The 18588-nt window shown below is 45.2% G+C and overlaps 1 protein-coding gene across 1 annotated transcript in view; it reads right to left on the reverse strand.

The window, feature by feature from the left end:
• The window catches only part of LOC309791618 (BOS complex subunit NOMO1), a 52810-nt gene that overhangs the window by 30930 nt on the left and 3292 nt on the right, over positions 1-18588 (reverse strand). Inside the window, exons 2-11 of the mRNA XM_082600521.1 lie at positions 18437-18526; positions 16876-16921; positions 13911-14011; positions 13120-13226; positions 11122-11194; positions 9136-9288; positions 7890-8027; positions 7468-7557; positions 4673-4778; positions 4331-4481 (exon numbers count right to left, since the gene is read on the reverse strand). Coding sequence (XP_082456647.1) covers positions 4331-4481; positions 4673-4778; positions 7468-7557; positions 7890-8027; positions 9136-9288; positions 11122-11194; positions 13120-13226; positions 13911-14011; positions 16876-16921; positions 18437-18526 — 1055 coding nt within the window. The remainder of the gene's footprint in view (positions 1-4330; positions 4482-4672; positions 4779-7467; positions 7558-7889; positions 8028-9135; positions 9289-11121; positions 11195-13119; positions 13227-13910; positions 14012-16875; positions 16922-18436; positions 18527-18588) is intronic.

Raw genomic sequence — 18588 nt, forward strand, 5'->3', positions numbered from 1 at the left:
TAATGAAGAGACAGGAATGTAGCCAAAATGACTCCAGTTTTAAAAGCAACCTTTAGAAAGAAGATTGGACCTCTTTCTGCATAAGGAAAAGGCAGAGCAAGGGCCCGGGGCAGGGCTGTTTGTATGTTCTGGGTGACATCTGGCCATCCTCCACTGCAGAAGCAATTTTCAAACAATCTGTGGATGACAAAAATGCTTCAGATAGGGCTTCCCTGGTGGCGCAGTGGTTGAGAGTCTGCCTGCCGACGCAGGGGACACGGGTTCGTGCCCCGGTCCGGGAAGATCCCACATGCCGCGGAGCGGCTGGGCCCGTGAGCCATGGTCGCTGGGCCTGCGCGTCCGGAGCCTGTGCTCCGCAACGGGAGAGACCACAACAGTGAGAGGCCCGCGTACTGCAAAGAAAAAAAAAAATGCTTCAGATAATTGGGTCGTTGACGGTGGAGCAGCCTCAAACTGAGAATGTGGACTAGTCCTTAAAAGCAAGAGCTGTATGCTGCCTATGAAAGTGTGGTATTACCCAGGGGGATAAAACAAGGCAGGGTTATCAAAGACGCCTTCCTCGCCTGTGATTATATATAATGCACAGATAAAAGCAATCTGAGAGATCTGAGTAGGAAAGGTAATTAAGTTAAACAAAAATGCAGAGCTAACTGAACTCCTTAGGAGCTAGGAGCCACAGAAGCAACTCATAAGTGAAAAGCCCTATTAACGTAATGGCTCAGACTGGAGACTGCAATGAGCGGCATGTAAAGTGCTACAAGGCACACCTCCAGAAGCACATGAAAGGCACATCCGCTCGCTAATAAACACCAACGAAGCCTGGCGTCCGTGGAGTGACCATCTTCATTTTCAGTCAGTTGGTGTGTTTAAGTGTAATAATGTCCCACAGCTGGAGGCCACAATCGCTTCTTCAACTGCCTAAAGGTTATATTTTCTAATCTTAAAGAGAATCACTTTAGATAAAAAATCAGTTGTGCCTTTTGACAGGAGAATAAAAAATGCCGGATTCAGTGTTGGATAATTATGGGGCGCAATAAATGCTGGCACACCCACTCTGCTGCAAAGAAAAAACAGCAGAAGGAACAAGAAGGCGGTGGAACGCTGTGTGTGTGAAGTCCGGGGGTGAAGGAAAGCACAGCCGTCTCCCTAAAGGGATGTGACCAGCCCGGCCATGGGGGCTCAGGCTGGACAGTGAGGAGCAAGACGCCACAGCCGATGCGCCAAGTCACACCAGCCACCTGTTTCGGGAGGGACTGTGAGCTAAGATTGTTTTCACACTTTTAAAGGGGAAAAAAAAATCAAAAGATTATTTCATGACATAATAAATGACATGCTACTATGACGTCAATGTCCACACATAAAGTTTTCCTGGAACACAGCCAAGCCTGTTCATTTATGAACTGTCTGTAGTGGGTTTCGTCACAGAGACCTTATCAGCCTGTGAAGTCTGAAATATTTATTCTCTGGTCCTTGACAGACAAACTGTGCCAGCCCCTGATCTAGATTCAAAGGTTTGCCTTTTGGTTCCCTACTGTGTACTATCAGAGAAAATGGATAGGAAGGGACTACTGATGGAATTATTCTCAAGGACCTTCCATATTCCCTTCATTTGTGCCCATGTCGGGGGGGGAAGTCCCCTTATTCATTCCAAGGTGAACCTCTTTGCCTAAGTTTTAAATATTTTAACCATACAATCAGTTTTAGCTCGTATTCTCAATTAAAGATAAGTGTCCAATTACCCTAAACCTCAAATATATATTGTTTTAGTTTAGAAAAAGAACTAAAAAGCCAGTAAGACAGTGTTTTGTTATACTGAAGCTCTTAAAAATTGATGTGTCAATAAATTATTTCATCAGGATTTAATACATTAATGAAGAGAAATCAGTAATTTTGGTGCATCGTGAGACAACTATATTCTCATTGCCATTTAAACAGAAGTCAGAGTTTGATTTTCAAATAAATTAGCAAATAATTTTTTTAAAAGGGAAAAACAGAAGAGTAAGAAATATCAATGAATTAAAAGGCAAATGGGCCAAAAGGAAAATGATGAATTTTTCCAATGATGCTCAACAAATGTTGTTTCTCTTTCTTTGACCCAAATATTCCACTTTAAAGAAGAAAATAAATATAAAATTAAATTACGTTTCCTCATCTCCACGAATGGCACCTCCTCCATCTACCCGGATGCTCAAATAGGAAACCTGGGCTCTGATGCACAAAGCCTCCATATCACTCATCAAATCCACCTACGCCTCCTCCCTCCCCTGCCAGCAGGGTCCCAGGTCCCACCGGTCACCATCTCCTCCAGACAACTGTCACACCTCCCATCTACGCCCTCCACTTATACTCTGGCTTTCCTCCAATCCACTCTCCACACAGCAGTCAGGAGAAAAAAAAAGACAAAAAAAACCCCCAAAACTTTCCAAAATGCCCTGATCCATGCGGCTCCCTTGATGAAAACTCGTCAATGGTTTCCCACTGCACTTGGGGAGAAGCCCATCCCCACAAGATGGCTACAAGGCCACGTGGCCCTCCAGCCTCACCATCGTCCCCAGCCACGCTGGCTGTCCCCACCCCGACCCCAGAGCTCCCCTGTCACCTCCAGGCCCTGGCACACGCTGTCCCCTCTGCCTGCCAAGCCCTCCACTCAGCTACCTTTCGGTCCTCCCGAAGGTCTCGCCTTCCACAGCGTCCCACCTAAACGAAGTCCACTCGGAGTCCCCGAGCTCTCCCTGCACACCCACCCCAACTTACCATCACTGACTCTTCGTCTTCAGTCTGTCTCCTGGACCCCTGCCTTTGTGACATTAGCCTGGTTCCCTGTACACACCCAGCACCTATCACTGTGGCTCACCTGGAGTCGCTGCTCAGAACTGTTTATGAGGGAAGCGGGGAGAACTGCAGCCCAGGAGTCACTTCCTGAGGCTCCACCACGACACACACGGCAGCAGGCTCCACGGGTGCTCTGCTTCCTCACCTGCCTTTCAACACTGAACCCCGGACCCGGACCCCCCGCCTGCCTACAGACAACGGTCACCTCCTCAGCGACCAAGCCAATAAAGCATGCCTTCAGGGCTCAGCTCCTGGACCTCCGGGACCGTCGGGAGGTCACACCTAACCCCCCGCCCCAGGTTCTCCTGAGGCCGCCCCTCGAAGGCTGACATTCTATTTCCGGTCCACTGATCCACTTCTACCTGCTCTTACACATCCGAGGTTCTGGCTGCCACCTGCGGCCGAGTCTTCCCGATTTACAATCTATCCAAGCACGTGGTGGAGAGCGCCACCTAGTGGGCCTATGGACCGCCGCGGCCAAAACTGAAGCTTCATCCCTGACCGGCTCCTCTCCCCGTCCACAGGCATCCAGGCCTCTCAGGCTGGGAACCCTGAGACATCTTCCCGATCTGTCCCTGACTTCCCCATAAGACAGGCCCTCGTCAACTCTGCTTTCAGGCCTCCCGCACCCTCTCCTGTCCCCTTCGAGGCCTTCCTCCCAGCCATGGCACCACAGTGTCTCACTGAAGACAAAAATCTAACCACGTTACCTCCGTGCTCACACCGTTCACTGGCCCCTTGACTTTTCTCCCTGGTGGAGAAAATCCCCGTCTTCCAACGGGGAGTGAGGAGGCCCTCTGACATCTGCCCCCTTCATCCACCCAGCACTTTACACTCCAGCAACACCAAGTGCTATGCCCCCATCCGCACCACGCTGCTCTGAGAGGCCTCTCTCCACGCAGACCCTGCTCACCACTCCCCACCCCGTTAAGTTACTGTTTAGTGAGCACCTATTGCCAAGGAGGGATGGCAGCCTCCCCATTCTATGGGTGACACACGGATAAGAGAAAGATCCAAACTCTGACTCCAAGGCCGGGGTTCTCTACACTAGACAGCGTCACTACTTGATAAAACTATAGGAATTCAACCACGGGATATCCCCTCACAACTCACAATAAGTACAACAAAGTGGGAAGAACTGTGACAACGACCCGAAGCATCTTACAGCAAACGTTCTCAACCAACTATATTATCTTCCAGTGAAGTCAAGGCAGGCCTCACAGATGTGAAGTCAGGCACAACAGATCTTCTTCTAACTTGAACCCATTTTAACTTTGAAGCAAGATGATTTTCTTGAAGCAGCTAACAGTTAAGCACCTTCAGTTTATAACACTTAGCTCTGATCTTTCTAAAGAAGCCAGCCTGAGTTTCTCCATAGGTGTCTGAGACTGGATGTGGACCCTTGGCAGAAATGCACAGTCAGATCGAAGGTGGTCTTGTCCTCTGCTGACTGCCAACGTAAGCACCGGCCCTTCCAGGCCCCGCACGCCCGCCTTACCCTGTGGCGATGATGTCAGCCAGCTGAGGCGTGTTGGGTGCGATTTTGATTGAGACGGTTTCAAAGTAGAGATGCTCTTTCTGGGCGTGGATGGTGTACGTCCCGGTTGTTATGTTCTCCAGACGGAACGAGCCATCAGCTTTTGTTTTGACTGTAAAACAAAAACAGGCTGACAAAGGATGAGACAAAAACAACTGTGTAGCCCTCATCTACACAGGGATACTCAAGACCAAAAGCTGGCATGTTTTCATAGAGTCGTTAAGATTTTCTTTCCTTTCCATTCCTCTCTGTGAGCAAAACCCAGCCCAGGCAAACAGGCCAGGGCCCAACGTGTCTGCCCACCTTTGATCTGGTTGTTCAGGGTGACCACCGCATCCGGGACACCCTCTCCTTCAGGTCCGTTCAAGACCCTCCCAGTGACAGAGAATCCCATGACGTGGAACACAGGCTAGAAGATGAAGAACAGGGAGGACGCTGTCATATGCTTGAGCCGCAGAAGCCCCCCTCAGGCCCCTCATGCCGCCGCTCAGCACCCCTGCCTATGCTGCCTTCTGGTGCCCCGTGCCAGCCAGCTCCCTCCCAGCTCACCCACCCGCAGCCCCTTCCCACGTCTTGTCTTCCGCTTGGTTTATGTATCTGGGCCCTCCTCACTTGTGAGGGCCAGGGCTTGGCTCTCTGCACTCAGCTGGGCTCCAGCCACCCTGATCTTGGGTTCCTGCATGCTTTCCCCACGAGGGGCTTTCACACCAGCTGCTCCCTCAGCCTGGATCTCCTCCCACACCTGCAGAGGATGGGGGAGAGGCCACCCCTTCTCGTCCTTCAGGTTTAGCTCAAACTGTCACCACCTCTGAGATGCTCTAACTACCCTCTCTCGGGAGCCCCTGCCTCACGCCCCAGCCAGTTACTGTCCATCACACTAACCTACTTTCTAGGCTTCAGCAAAAACCTCCCCGATATCTGGTATGTCCTTGTTTGATTTATTCTAGTTTGTCTACCTCCCACTAGAATGTGAGCTTCATGAAGATAGGGACCTTTTCTGTCTTAGTCACCTGCTACACAGTAGGCACTCAATAAATGACTCCTGAATGAATGGATGGATGCATGCATGCACGCATATATGCAACAGCATTTGAGCTCTAAGAAAATAAAATGGCTTCCTCTTTAGTCAGGTAGCTCTTTTTTTTTTGCGGTACGCAGGCCTCTCACCGCTGTGGCCTCTCCCGCTGCAGAGCACAGGCTCCGGACGCGCAGGCTCAGCGGCCATGGCTCACGGGCCCAGCCGCTCCGCAGCATGTGGAATCCTCCCGGACCGGGGCACGAACCCGTGTCCCCTGCATCGGCAGGCGGACTCTCAACCACTGCGCCACCAGGGAAGCCCAGGTAGCTCTTCTTGATCCTTCTAAAAAGACGTGGTTAACCCACTTATTAAATTATATATTCACTCAACAATCACTTTTATTAGGCACCTACCACACCCCTGGCACTAAATCACGTGTTAGGAATACAGTAAAGAATAAGACTCAATGGTCCCGACCTCATACAGCTTACAAGCCACTCCCTGAAATTCCATTCATGTCTGTTTAAAACCTTGCATTTGGTTGTGATCTGGGAAATGTCTTTCCCCACTCAGCTGCCCCCATCCTTCTGTGCAAGCCCCTTGAAGCACTAAGGACTTGACCTTCACCCTTTCATCCCCCCTCCAGGGCACAGCGCTACAGTTAAATGCTTTACTGAATCTTAAAAGGCAGAGTCAGAACCCCACTGAGAATGTGACCTAAAAGCTAGCTCCCACCAGTTTAAGCTACTTTAACGCAGTACTTTCTAATGTAACATTAAAAGAAAACGATTAAATTTAATTTTTTCAATAACTGTAACACTGGGTGGTCCACTTATGAAACACTGCTGTTTTCTTTGGAGATTTGCTCTATCTAGCAAATTTTCTAAGGTAACCATTTTCTACGTCTGTAATTAAAGATAGAACTGTGATGAAAAACACATTTACCATCTATCTTAGGGCCTGTATCACCCCATCCATCACCCCACCTGTCATTCCACTGCGGGCCCTGTCAGCTCTAACCTACTCAACCCGTCCCTCACTTCCACCTTGCCCCCTGCAGACTCTTCTCAACATGGCAGCTGGAGGGGACACACCTCTTCTTCTGCTCAGAACCTTTCAGTGGTGCCAACTGTCACCCAGAATGGCCCACCAGGACCTGCACAACCTACCCCACCATCTCTCTGACGCTCTCCCCTCTTCCTCCCTTCTTCACTCGCTCCATTCCAGCCACCCTGGCCTTTCTGGGGTTCCGTAAACCTTCTGGCCACACTCCTGCCTCGGGACCTTTGCACCTGCCATTCCCTGTCTTAAACACTCTTCCCGCAGATGTAAGTACAGTTCGTTGCCTCTTCCCCTTCAGGTTGTCACTCAAAAGTCACCTTCACCCTAAGGCCTTCCCAAGAACAACCTATGAGACCTCAACCCTATCTTAACCTTGAAACTATATAATCTCTTTTCTTGCTTTATGTTTCTAAAGAACAAAGACTTTCTCATATGCTTTCTTATTTACTTATTTGTAAGTATATTATCTCTTTCTGCCATTAGAACATGAATTTCACAAAAACAGGAACTTTTGCCTCTTTGGGTCACTGCTATATGCCCATCGCTAGAATAATACCTAAAATATATGTCATTGACACTTGGTAAATATATTTCATTGAATGAAGTAGATGTAAATAGGGCTCTGATTCTCTAAGATAAAGACGTTATGTGAGAGAGGTGAAGGATCTAGTGGATCCCAGAATGAAGTGGAAGAGAGTACAACATTCTGTTTTTTCCAACAGTACTTCTAGATAAACTGATTTTTTTTTTTTTTGGCGGTACGCGGGCCTCTCGCTGCTGTGGCCTCTCCCGTTGCGGGGCACAGGCTCCAGACGCGCAGGCTCAGCGGCCATGGCTCACGGGCCCAGCCGCTCCGCGGTACGTGGGATCTTCCCAGACTGGGGCACGAACCCGTATCCCCTGCATTGGCAGGCGGACTCTCAACCACTGCGCCACCGGGGAAGCCCTGATTTTTTTTTTTTTAACACGTTTGCAACACCTGTGCCCAGGGATGGGAACTCCAACAGAGAGGCCTTACCTCAATTTTCAGGCTGTCATGTTCCACTGTAAAGTCAAGTCTAGAAGGAGCAACGTCAAAGGTAATCCTCTCCCCTCTATAGAATGGAATCTGGAAGAAAAAGTCGGTTAATAACCAAGAGCCAATAACATGATTCAACCATCAATATTAACACTCAATCCAGCGGCCCACAAATAACCAGGGGTCCAAAGCAGGCAAAGAGACACTATTAATCCTAACTGTTTCAGATTTGTGCAAGAGAAAGACTTGCACTATTCCCAGCTGTTACTGAGGGGACAGAGTTACATCTTCAGTAACTGCTAAATAAAATGGTCATGGAACTGCAGGCCAACCATTCAGTCCTTTGATATCCAAATGGCACTGACTCTTCCTATGATGTAAGTGTCCCAAACATAAACAGAATGGAAGTCGGCTTCACTAACCACAGTATAGCCCCCACTCGGCAGCGAATAGAAGGAGAAGGAGCCATCTTCTTTGGAGACCGCGTGGCACAAATACACCAGACTCTCGTCTTGGGGTTGGAACCCGGGCACTGGGGAGATGTTGCAGCCCAGGACATCCTAGGCCAGGAGAAAAAACCCAAAATGACTTCCTTTTCCACTTACATGTTCTGATTATTATCAAATAGCCATGCTTTAAAAATACTTGTAGGGGCTTCTCTGGTGGCGCAGTCGTTGAGAATCTGCCTGCCAATGCAGGGGACACGGGTTCAAGCCTTGGTCTGGGAAGATCCCACATGCCACAGAGCAACTGGGCCCGTGAGCCACAATTACTGAGCCTGCGCGTCTGGAGCCTGTGCTCCGCAACAAGAGAGGCCGCGATAGTGAGAGGCCCATGCACTGCAATGAAGAGTGGCCCCTGCTTGCCACAACTAGAGAAAGCCCTCGCACAGAAACGAAGACCCAACACAGTCATAAATAAATTAATTTAAAAAAATACTTGTATAAGTTTTATTTCACAAAATATATATTTCTGAAACCTAGGACAGAGCAGAGGACATAGTAGAATGTAAAATCTTTACATTCAAGTTTGAAAAGTTAAAAATGGTCACCATCCTCCAGGTAAGAAACCAGAGTGGCCCAAGTTCACATAGCTGGTCAGAGGAAGAGCTGGGATTTGTCTGAACTTGGGTCTGTTTGATTTCAAAGCCAGTGCACTTTCCACTGAATTCCACTGCCTCCCAGTGCAGACATTCAATTTCTTGTGAGTCAACAGAGAAACACAAGGTTCTTAAATGCTGAAACTATAAATCAACCTTGACCTGCATTTTATTTTTTATTTAATTTTTTTTAATTGAAGTATAGTTGGTTTACAATGTTGTTAGTTTCTGGTATACAGCAAAGTGATTCAGTTACACACATATATATATATATTCTTTTTCAGATTCTTTTGCCATTATAGCTTATTACAAGGTATTGAATATAGTGCCCTGTGCTACACAGTAGAACCTTGCTGTTTATCTATTTTATATGTAGTGGTGTGTGTATCTCTTAATCCCAAGCTCCTAATTTATCCCTCTCCACCTCCCGCTATCCCCTTTGGTAACCGTACATTTGTCTTCTAGTCTGAGACTGACCTGCATTTTAAACCGTGTATTCTTAGTCTGTGATCCCCTGTGCCCCCAGCCCTGCCCACAATCTCTCTTGTTCTTCACTCTTCTTTGCTTACCTCTTTGGTTACTAAAGAAGAGAACAGAAGAAACTTCACCCCTTTCATGGGTTCCCCGTCACTGCGGACAGAGCCAGACACGTTGTAGCCAGCCACTATGAGGGGGCCCGCGGCATTGGCGTTGGAGGTCGTTACTCGTACAGTGGTGCTCGCCTACAAGAGAAGGTGTCAACTTCCAAAAGAATAAACACAAAGCGTTTAACAACACGAGGACGTGCTGACACTAAAATATTAACTGGGGGGAAGCAACATACAAAATTGCACGTGTAGTACCATAACAACTGTTTTTTAATTCGCAAAATGAAGTGAAGGGAACTGTGGCAAAATGGAGATGATGGTGATTTCGTCTAGATGGTAACAATTTACCTCTTTTACAGTTTTCCACCTTCCAGATTTTCCACTTCCACTCCTTTATGCTCTTCTGTATGTTCCAATTTTTTTAATGAACATGCTTTATTTTTTTCCATGTTTAATGGTATGTATGTGTGTATTTTTAAACTCTTTGTCAAAGTATAATTCACATGGGGAACACTGCACACAGTCTCAGCATCCAGCACAGTGATTTTCCCAAACTCACCATGCATCCAACACCCAGACACAGAACAGAACCAGCACCCTAGAAGCTCCCCTCATGCTCATTTCCAGTCACTACTCCCCCAAAGGGCAACCATTATCCTGACTTTTAACAGCCTGCTTTACTTTAAAACACAATTTTACATGAATAAACTCAAATTCCTTTATGTATACAATTAACAAACAATGCAAACCTTAAAATGTATTCTATTTATAATGTGTAAGCTATGGAGTTTTAAATGAAACATTTTTCAATGTTGCCCAGAAGAGAAAAATCCTGAAAACAAAGTCATAAACAGAATACAGACATATCTAGGTGTGAAACTATATCATCAATTACAAATGCGTAAAACTTACAAGGTAAAAACTGAAATACTGATGCTTCTTTAGCAAAACAATGAGACACAGCCTCAAAACTAATATAAAAACTAAGCCTGTCAAAATGTTCTTTAAGTCTTAACTTCAATTTGTTTCTTCACAGTTATTACAGAACCTCGCTTAGTATTTTTCTGCCTTTTTTGCTCTTTTATTATAAACTATTTCAGTCAAACAAAAACAGATATAGGGATCTATACCAAAGAACACCTATATAAGTTCCAACCAGCTAAAGAATAAAAGAGAAGAAATACAATTCTAGACCCTTGCAGATGCCCACATCCCCTTCCTCCCTCCCTCTACAAACATCAGTACCATAATGAATATACTGTTTGCCATTCCCATTCGTGTCTTATAATTTTCTACGTGTGAATGTATCCATAAGTGGTATTATCATAAGTGTTTTTAATGACTATATAAACGGTATCATATTTCCTTATCCTTCAGCAATTTGCCTTTTCCCTTCAACTTTATGCTTTTAAGCACAGTCATATTGATATGCGTAGCTCTGGTTCATTCATTATTGCTGACATACAGAATTCTATTGTGTGATGAAACCACAACCCATTCTGCTCTTAATGGACATTTAGGTTGTTTATAGTATTCTGCTACTACAAACAAAGCTGCAATAAACATTCTTATACATTCTCCTTGGGCACATGTACAAGAGTTTCTAAATTGTTAAGTGTATTTATAGATTGTTGTTACAGACCAAAAAAAGAACAATAAAATAATCTCATCGGGTCCTTCTGGTGTTGATTTAGCTTAAAATAGCTACAGTTAATAACAGACCAATTTCACAGCAGGATGACAATGTTGTTACCTAAAACTGAAACCAATATAAGCAACATCTGCTACACGGAGGGAGTTTTCCTGTATAAGTACCACCAAACTAATCAGCAGCACCATTGTGTTTTTCCATCGACTTCTAGAAAAACCATAAAATCATTTCATATCTGGAATCGAAAACCTCTACATTTGTCCCCAAACCAGCACACTGTTGGCATGGCCATCGACATAACTGAAATAAATGCTCACCTCTTTCAATGGCCAGGTTGGATGAGTTGCAAGGATTTCGTAATCTCCAGGAAGAACTTTAAAAAACGCAAACCTAAGAAATACAAAATACCACTTCACTTTCTGCCAACAACCCGAGCACTTCTAATTTTAGGACAACTATTGGAAGCATAAGAAAACAACGTTTGAGTTATCACGAACTTGCCCTTAGCCAGTTAAATGAGCATAAATGAAATTCAATCCTTTGCTGTACAAATCCTCATCAGACAACACTTATTGGGCACTGGCTGTGTGCAAGGAGAGGGGTTCGTGTGCTAATGGGAGGGAAGGCTGATGTTTCCCTTAACCCCAGAAATTTCTGGCCTAAAAACCAGTCCCTATGGTTCAGCAAGGATCAGTCACAGAACATTCAAGTGTGTGTTGACAGAGTGAGAGGCATGAACAGAAGAGAAGGGAAGCATCCAAAGCAGAAGAAGTGGGAAGGGATGAGAGGTGGGTAAAGAACAGAGGACAGACCTGATAAGCTGAGACGGACGCTTACACAAGATGACACTAAGCGCTAGGGGAGGGCAGGTGACAATGAGCGTGACTCCTACCCCAGAGTTTATTAAGACCTGTTATCAGACACAAATAGAAGCCAATCTGAGTTCTTGCACAAAGCAACTGTGATGAAACCAGAAGCTGACAAAGATTATTCTAGTAGCTGTGAACAAACCAAGACCAGAGTGGGATGAGCTGAGGACGGAAGTACTACTACCACGTTTCTGCCACATTTAGCCCTTTAGATTTGCAAATCATCGGACCATGAAAGGGCTAATTCCAGCGACATGAAAAATTTCATGCAATTTCTTCTTCTGTGGTGGTATTATATTACATCCAATGTTGCCTGTAATAACTGAATAGAGCTTGGAAATCAGTTTGCTACAAAAGAGTTGACACTGCCACTGGATTTTGGCCTGGGTAAGATTCAGCCTCTACTTCACGTTCACAGCATCCCGGTTCTGCGCGTTACTGTCAGTTTAGTTAGCGCACAGGAAAGAGATTTGGAAAGTGATTCGGAAAGTTCAAGTCACTTTTCCCAGCACGGTCAGCAGCAAATTACTGAAACTAGAGAAAATGAAAGTCCCACCCCCTCCTCTGATCCTCTACAGATCAGGGGAGGGGGTTAGAGAGGCATCAATAAGTCTTTTTCAAAACTGAAATATAATTTCAACAATCATCATTTAAAAATTGGATGATGTACTGACAGACTCATTACAAACTTCTATTTTGCAGTTTAGTCATATTTGTGGATTGAAGCAGTCAGTGGTGATTTGCGTGCTTTCAACATCATCAGGTGGAACTATTCTGATATGAATCTTGGCACATCTATTAACATTTACAACTCAACGATATAAATCCATTACATAAATGCTTTAAATTTGACTCAGCAAGGTTAATTAAATAGTCATTAGTTCCAACTACAAAATGATTGTGATGTAATAGTGATAAAATGATTTTTAAAAATCGAAACTGAGCTAATCTGTATTGAGCTAAATTATTAAGCACATATTCTATGCCAGACAGTTTGAAATGATAATATCGTAATTTAATCTTCTCAATAACCTTAAGAGGTAGGTTCCATGATTATCCTCATTTATAAATGAGGAAACCAAGGCACAGAGGCGTTAAGTAACTTGCTCCAGGGCACACAGCTAGCAAATGGGGGAACCAGGATTCAAACCCAGGCTGTCGGGCTGCAGAGCCAGTCCCAACCATTAAATGAAGGCCTACCATGTGCCAGGCCCTGCAGCAAGTGCTTTATTTATCTCATATTTAATCATTGCATCAACGCTAGATGTAATGGGTCAAATGACTTCCATTTTACAGATGAGGAACTTGAGGCCCTGAGGGGCAGGAACCCGTCTGAAGTTGAGAGGCCGAAACAGGATTTGAATCCAGGTCTCCCTAAATCCAAAGCTCCCCCCACATCAGGGCCCGGCTCTAGCCTCGGGGCAGGGCGTAACACGCATGACTCACTTTCCGCCAGGCTGTGTGACTGTGGACTGGATCTTTGCTTCTGTGCCTGTGTTTCTCAGAGACACCTGAACTCCTGCGGGACCCAGGGGCTGCCCTTTGCTGAGAACCTGCCGTGGAGACGGAGGAGTTAGGAGCCACCCGGCAGCAACGTTCTCCCAGCCACATGGTCCATCCTGCTCCCCACATGAAGCCCATGACCTTCTTTGGGTCAAGTTTCCTTGGAAAAGATAGTAGAGATTGTGGATACCCTTCCCAGGGAGGCTTGGGGACAGGGAACAGCAACAGTAAAATGACACTTTGTTTCATTGACTCTAAGACACCTTCAATTAAAGATGCACAATTATTTTACAAACCACTGCGAAAGAATAAATACCCAGGGTCCCCATCTCTAACAAGAAACCCACACAAAAAGCCGGGACCAAAGGCCCTCACTCTCAGGGTCAAGGCAAAGGAGAATAAACCCACCATGAAGAAAAAGGAAGGCAATAAATATGCGCATCTCAACTGTGGTGCTGGGTGCGGGGAGGGGGTACTCTCCCCTGAGAACCTGTCCCTCTAAAAAGCCATCCTGGCATCTATACTCGGACAAGGGAGTGACCAGCAACCTAGACCCGGCCCCTAAAAACACCTGCTACGTTTTACATGCAATTTCATTGAGCTCCCAGGCCCTCTTGAAGCTTATCTGTGGGTCCCTTGTGGGCTCAAAGCCCCCAGTTTAAAAACGTCTTGCTTTTTTAAAGGTAAGAGAAGACCCAGTATGTACCACAGCGCAAACGTGACAAATGCCAAACCTTTCCATTCACGGAGAAGCCCGTGAACACGAAGTTGACGTCCCCGCCCTTCGTGCAGATGTCGCTCACACCATCCACGTAGAGCTCCACGGTGGTTGGCTCTGCCCAATGACAGGGGGAGGGGGGAACAGGGTACAGGACACAAGAGCAAGCTGAGTTCTGGGACAGGATGAAACTGTCTGCGTCAAACACATTGAACTGCTTAACTTTCACTGTATTCACTTTTGAGCCACTCACGTGGCTTGAAATCCGAAGGCACAAGGAGATACACAGGGAAAAGTCTCCTTCCCACCCCTACATCCTACACCCACTCCCCCACCCCAAAGGGAACCAGAGTTTACAGTGTGATATACTTTTGTAAACAGTCTTGCAGCTGAGCTATATCTCAGAGTCCCATGGAAAATCCAGTGAGTGCCAAAGAGTTTTATTACTGAACGCCCACCACAGACCAGGCACTGAGCTAAGTACACTTAATCCTGACAACTATCTTAGAGGTAGCTAGTAACATCTGCAGCTGATTGAGGGGTAAAGTGGGGCACAGGAAGGTTAAAGAATCTCCTAAAATCACAGAGCTTGTGAGGGACAGAGCCCAAATTCAACCCCAAAAGTCTGGCTCCACATCTGTCTCCTGACCAAGTACAGGAGTTTGGCCACATTATACCAGGACTGTAAACTCCAATGTCCATAGTAACCGGGTGGATTAGAAGTCAGCAGACTGGCCAAGTGCGGACTGCAGCAAATGGAAAAAGGGGGACAGCTTCTACCAACTACTGCCACATGACCCAGTGCTGCCCAAGCTGCCACCTTCTCAAGAACTGGAAATCTGGATTTTATGTGCCGTGTCCTGATTTTTCAATATTAGCAACTAAGTCAAATTAAAAAAAAACTGAAGAGTTCATCATAACAGGGGTTGAAGTTGAGTTTTAAAAAGATTAGGAAGACCATGAAGTGAGAAGCAGAGGAAAAAATGGACCAGTCGAGAGAATTTCTAGTAAAATGAAGAATGACACACATACACAGGGGAAAGCACCAGTGAAAAATGGACAAAACCTTGAACAGGCAGCTCACAAAAAGAGGATATCCAAATGGCCAGGAAACCTATGAAAAAGTGCTCAGTCTCATGGTCCATCAGGAAATGCAAATCAAAAGCACAATGCGAGGCCACCACTCCATCACCAGGACAGCTAAGATGAAAGAGACTGACAGCCGGTGCTGGTGAGGATGTGGAGGTCTGAACTCTTACACACGGCTGGTAGAGCAAAGTTTTGCGACATCTACCTTGGCTGTCCGGCAGTCTCTACTAGGGCTGAACATGTAAAAAGTCTATCGCCCAGCAATTCCACCCTGGTATATACTCAACAGAAATGTAGACATGTGTGCACCACAAGATATATACAAGGATGTTCGCAGGAGCACTGCTCCTAGTGGCCAAAACTGGGGTGCAGCCCAGATGTCCGCCAACAGTAGAGGGGGTAAATCGCTTGATATTCACACAGCAGTAGAATGAACTAATATACTAACACATAACACATAATAAGGATGAATTCTGTGAAAATTGTCAAGAGAGAGAAACCAGGCACAAAAACGTACCCTGTGTGATTCTGTTTACATGAAGTTCAAAACAGACAAAATAATCTATAATTTTAGGTCGGGTGGCGCAATTAGCAAGTGCCTGGGATGGGGCACTTCTGGGTGCTGGTCAGGTTCTGTCTTGGCATCTAAGTGGTGGTTACATGAGTGTGTTCGTTTTGTGAAAATTCATCGCCTGATATCCCTGTGATGAGTACAGTTATCGGAAAGTATGCTATAATTTAATTTAAAAACTTATTAAAAGAAAAAGAACTGACAAGAAGGGAGGGGATTCAAACAAAACACTCCTGCAAGCCACCGATCTGTGACGTCTCTGGCAGATTTGTCGTCTCTCTGGCCGTGGGTTGGCTTTGACTCCCCTCCGCTTTTCTGGACCGCACCAGCCAGGCACCCCCGGCCGTGAACTGAGAAAGAGCTTGTCGCCCAGATGCAAGTTGGCTGTCGCTGCCACTGTGACAGCAGGGACTCAGTTCTTCCCCCTCTAACTCACAGGCAGGCCTGGTAGGAACAACTGGGCCCTCCACGTCTCCCCGCAAGCTACAGAACTGGGGTCACACACCCTCTACCGAAACGTCAAGGCTCTGCTCTCCAAAAACACCAGCCACGTCACAGCAGGACCCCTTCTTCTGATCCAGCCCACTCCCGCTCCTCTGACTTTGCTAAAAGACAGTCACCTCAGGAAAGTCTGGAGCTTTTGTTTGTACATGTGCGGAAAGACTGCTTTTAAGTAGTTACTAATTAATTGCCAATTATGTGCCAGCGATTCTGAACACATAAATACACTGGTCCATTAATCCTCCAGTAGCCTGTGAGGCAGGTACTACTACTCTCCTGACCCCTAGTGAGAAGACGGACGCCGACCCAGCGGAAGTAACTCGTCCAAGGTCGTCACAGAGCTGGTAAGGCCCAAGGCTGTCAGATCTTCTGATCTCTTAAGAGAAGTAAATCTGGATTTTTATGTCAAGTCTCACAATGTTTAATGTTGCCATTAATTCACTGAAAAATTTTTTTAAAAAACACTGAGGGGGCTAAGAAAGAAGCCATCCTGGAAGAGGAACAAAGTCCCCACTCCTGACCTCTATATTCATCAAGTTCTACTGGCACTTAATGAACGAAGCTGCTAAAGTGGAGTTTTCTGAGAGGTACAAGAAAAGATGCCTACTTTAAGAAACATGGCAGAAAATCTTAAGGTAGGTCTAAAGTAACTCCAATCTACTCTAAAGTAATAGGGGCAAGGCGGTTAAAAAAAAACCCTCTTCCACACTAGAAAGGAATCCTTAATATTTTAACAATCTATGCACTCTGTCAATTTAAATTAATATTCAGCATATAACCTAATCCTTTACAGGGTGTACCTGGTTATTTGTTAACTTACCAAAACTCCACCCTAGAGGAGGCTCAATCTTCAGAATGAAATCTCCCTACAAGGAGAAAAAAAAAATCACTGCAAAGGACTAAGAACTGATGACTATTCAACTAGTTTAATTTAGTTTCGTGCTAGCTTATTATCTAGAATTTTCCCACCTGAAATGGAATTCCAAGCATAAACTCTGTACTTGCAAAGGGTAGTGAGCTCTTGATTCCCTTCATGTGCTGCAATCTCAACCCCGAACCTCCCGTTTAACCCACCAAAGAGTTACAAAGACTCTGTATTCAGAGCTCTTGGTCTTTTGATTCCAAACATTCTATTAATCCAGTCTCCTGTCAACCCCTCATATGACTAAGGTTGCCAGGGTCAGCCAGATCTTCAGGAACTAAAGTCATTTCTTAAAACTAGATTTTACATACACCCTTGAGTGAAGGGTTCCTTGAGAATGTTTTAATAGTTTAAAAAAAAACAACAACAACAGATTTCAAGACCCAACTAGTCTACCTCTAGAAATCAATCTTATGTATTGTGCATAAAGATGTAAGTTCAAGAATGTTTATTGCTGTGTGGTTAGTAATAATAATTTTTAAAACTGGGAAAAAGCCTCTGTGTCTATAGAGAAATTGGGAATAAATTAGTTTGGCCTGCCTCTGACATGTGTGCAGCCATTAAAAGGAAGGTCCATACATGCTGATGTCCAAAGTGTGCCAAAACACCACCACAGGGAAAAAAAATCACATTGCAGAACAATGCCTAGTGTTTGAGTCCATTTGTATTTTTTTTTAATCAAAAGCAAAACTACACAGTATATTAACTACTTTTGCAACTTCCTGTGAATCTATATTTCCAAGTAAAAAGTTGAAATGTGGGGAGAATGAGGGGTGGGAGAATGGGTATGCATGGACACCCATCTATGTGCACATGTGTTTGTGTATCTGCATATATGTACATGCATGTATATTCGTGGATATCCGTACAACTCTAAATACACAGAAAGTCATCTGCTAGGATACACACTGAAACTTTTATCAGGGGTTATCACTACAGAGGGAGGGGGGTTTGGGGGATAAAAGATAAACTTTACTTCATAAACTTCTAAACACCTTGATTTTTTTCACAAAGCTCATGAATTCACATATTACTTATATAATTCTTTTTAATGATATTTTAAGCCGCTTTCAAGTAAAGGGTTCTATTAAATCAGGGTTTCTCAGCCTTGGCACTGGTGACATTTGGTCTGCCCCATACAGTATGGCAGGATGTTTAGCTCCATTCCTGGCCTCCACTGACGAGATAACTGCACCACTCTCCCTCCCTCACAGTTGTAACAACCAAAAATGTCTCCAGATGTTGCCAAATGTCCCTGGAGACATTGAGAATCACTGCATTCAATCAAACCAGTTCATAAGCTTGGCCAGAATTTGGCCAGAATTACCATACTCCACTTACAACTTACAAAACATGAGTATTTGCACATGTGGGAAAGCCACTCTCCTAGTCAGCGCAGCCCTGTGGGTCACACTGACAACTTCCCATCGTAAAAGACTAAAGTACTCTCCCCTCTTACCTTATCATACAAGGGGATCATAAAGTAACCATTGTTAGGGGCACAGTCTGTCTGGTATTTCAAAGTCCCATGCTTGGTGTACAACTTTATCTAGAAAGGAAGGAAAGAAAAGAGAAGTCATAATATCACTGTTGAGAATTAGCTACATATAA

This window comes from Mesoplodon mirus (assembly GCF_964341445.2).
Source record: "Mesoplodon mirus genome assembly, chromosome: 15".
Classification (NCBI taxonomy): Eukaryota; Metazoa; Chordata; class Mammalia; order Artiodactyla; family Ziphiidae; genus Mesoplodon; species Mesoplodon mirus.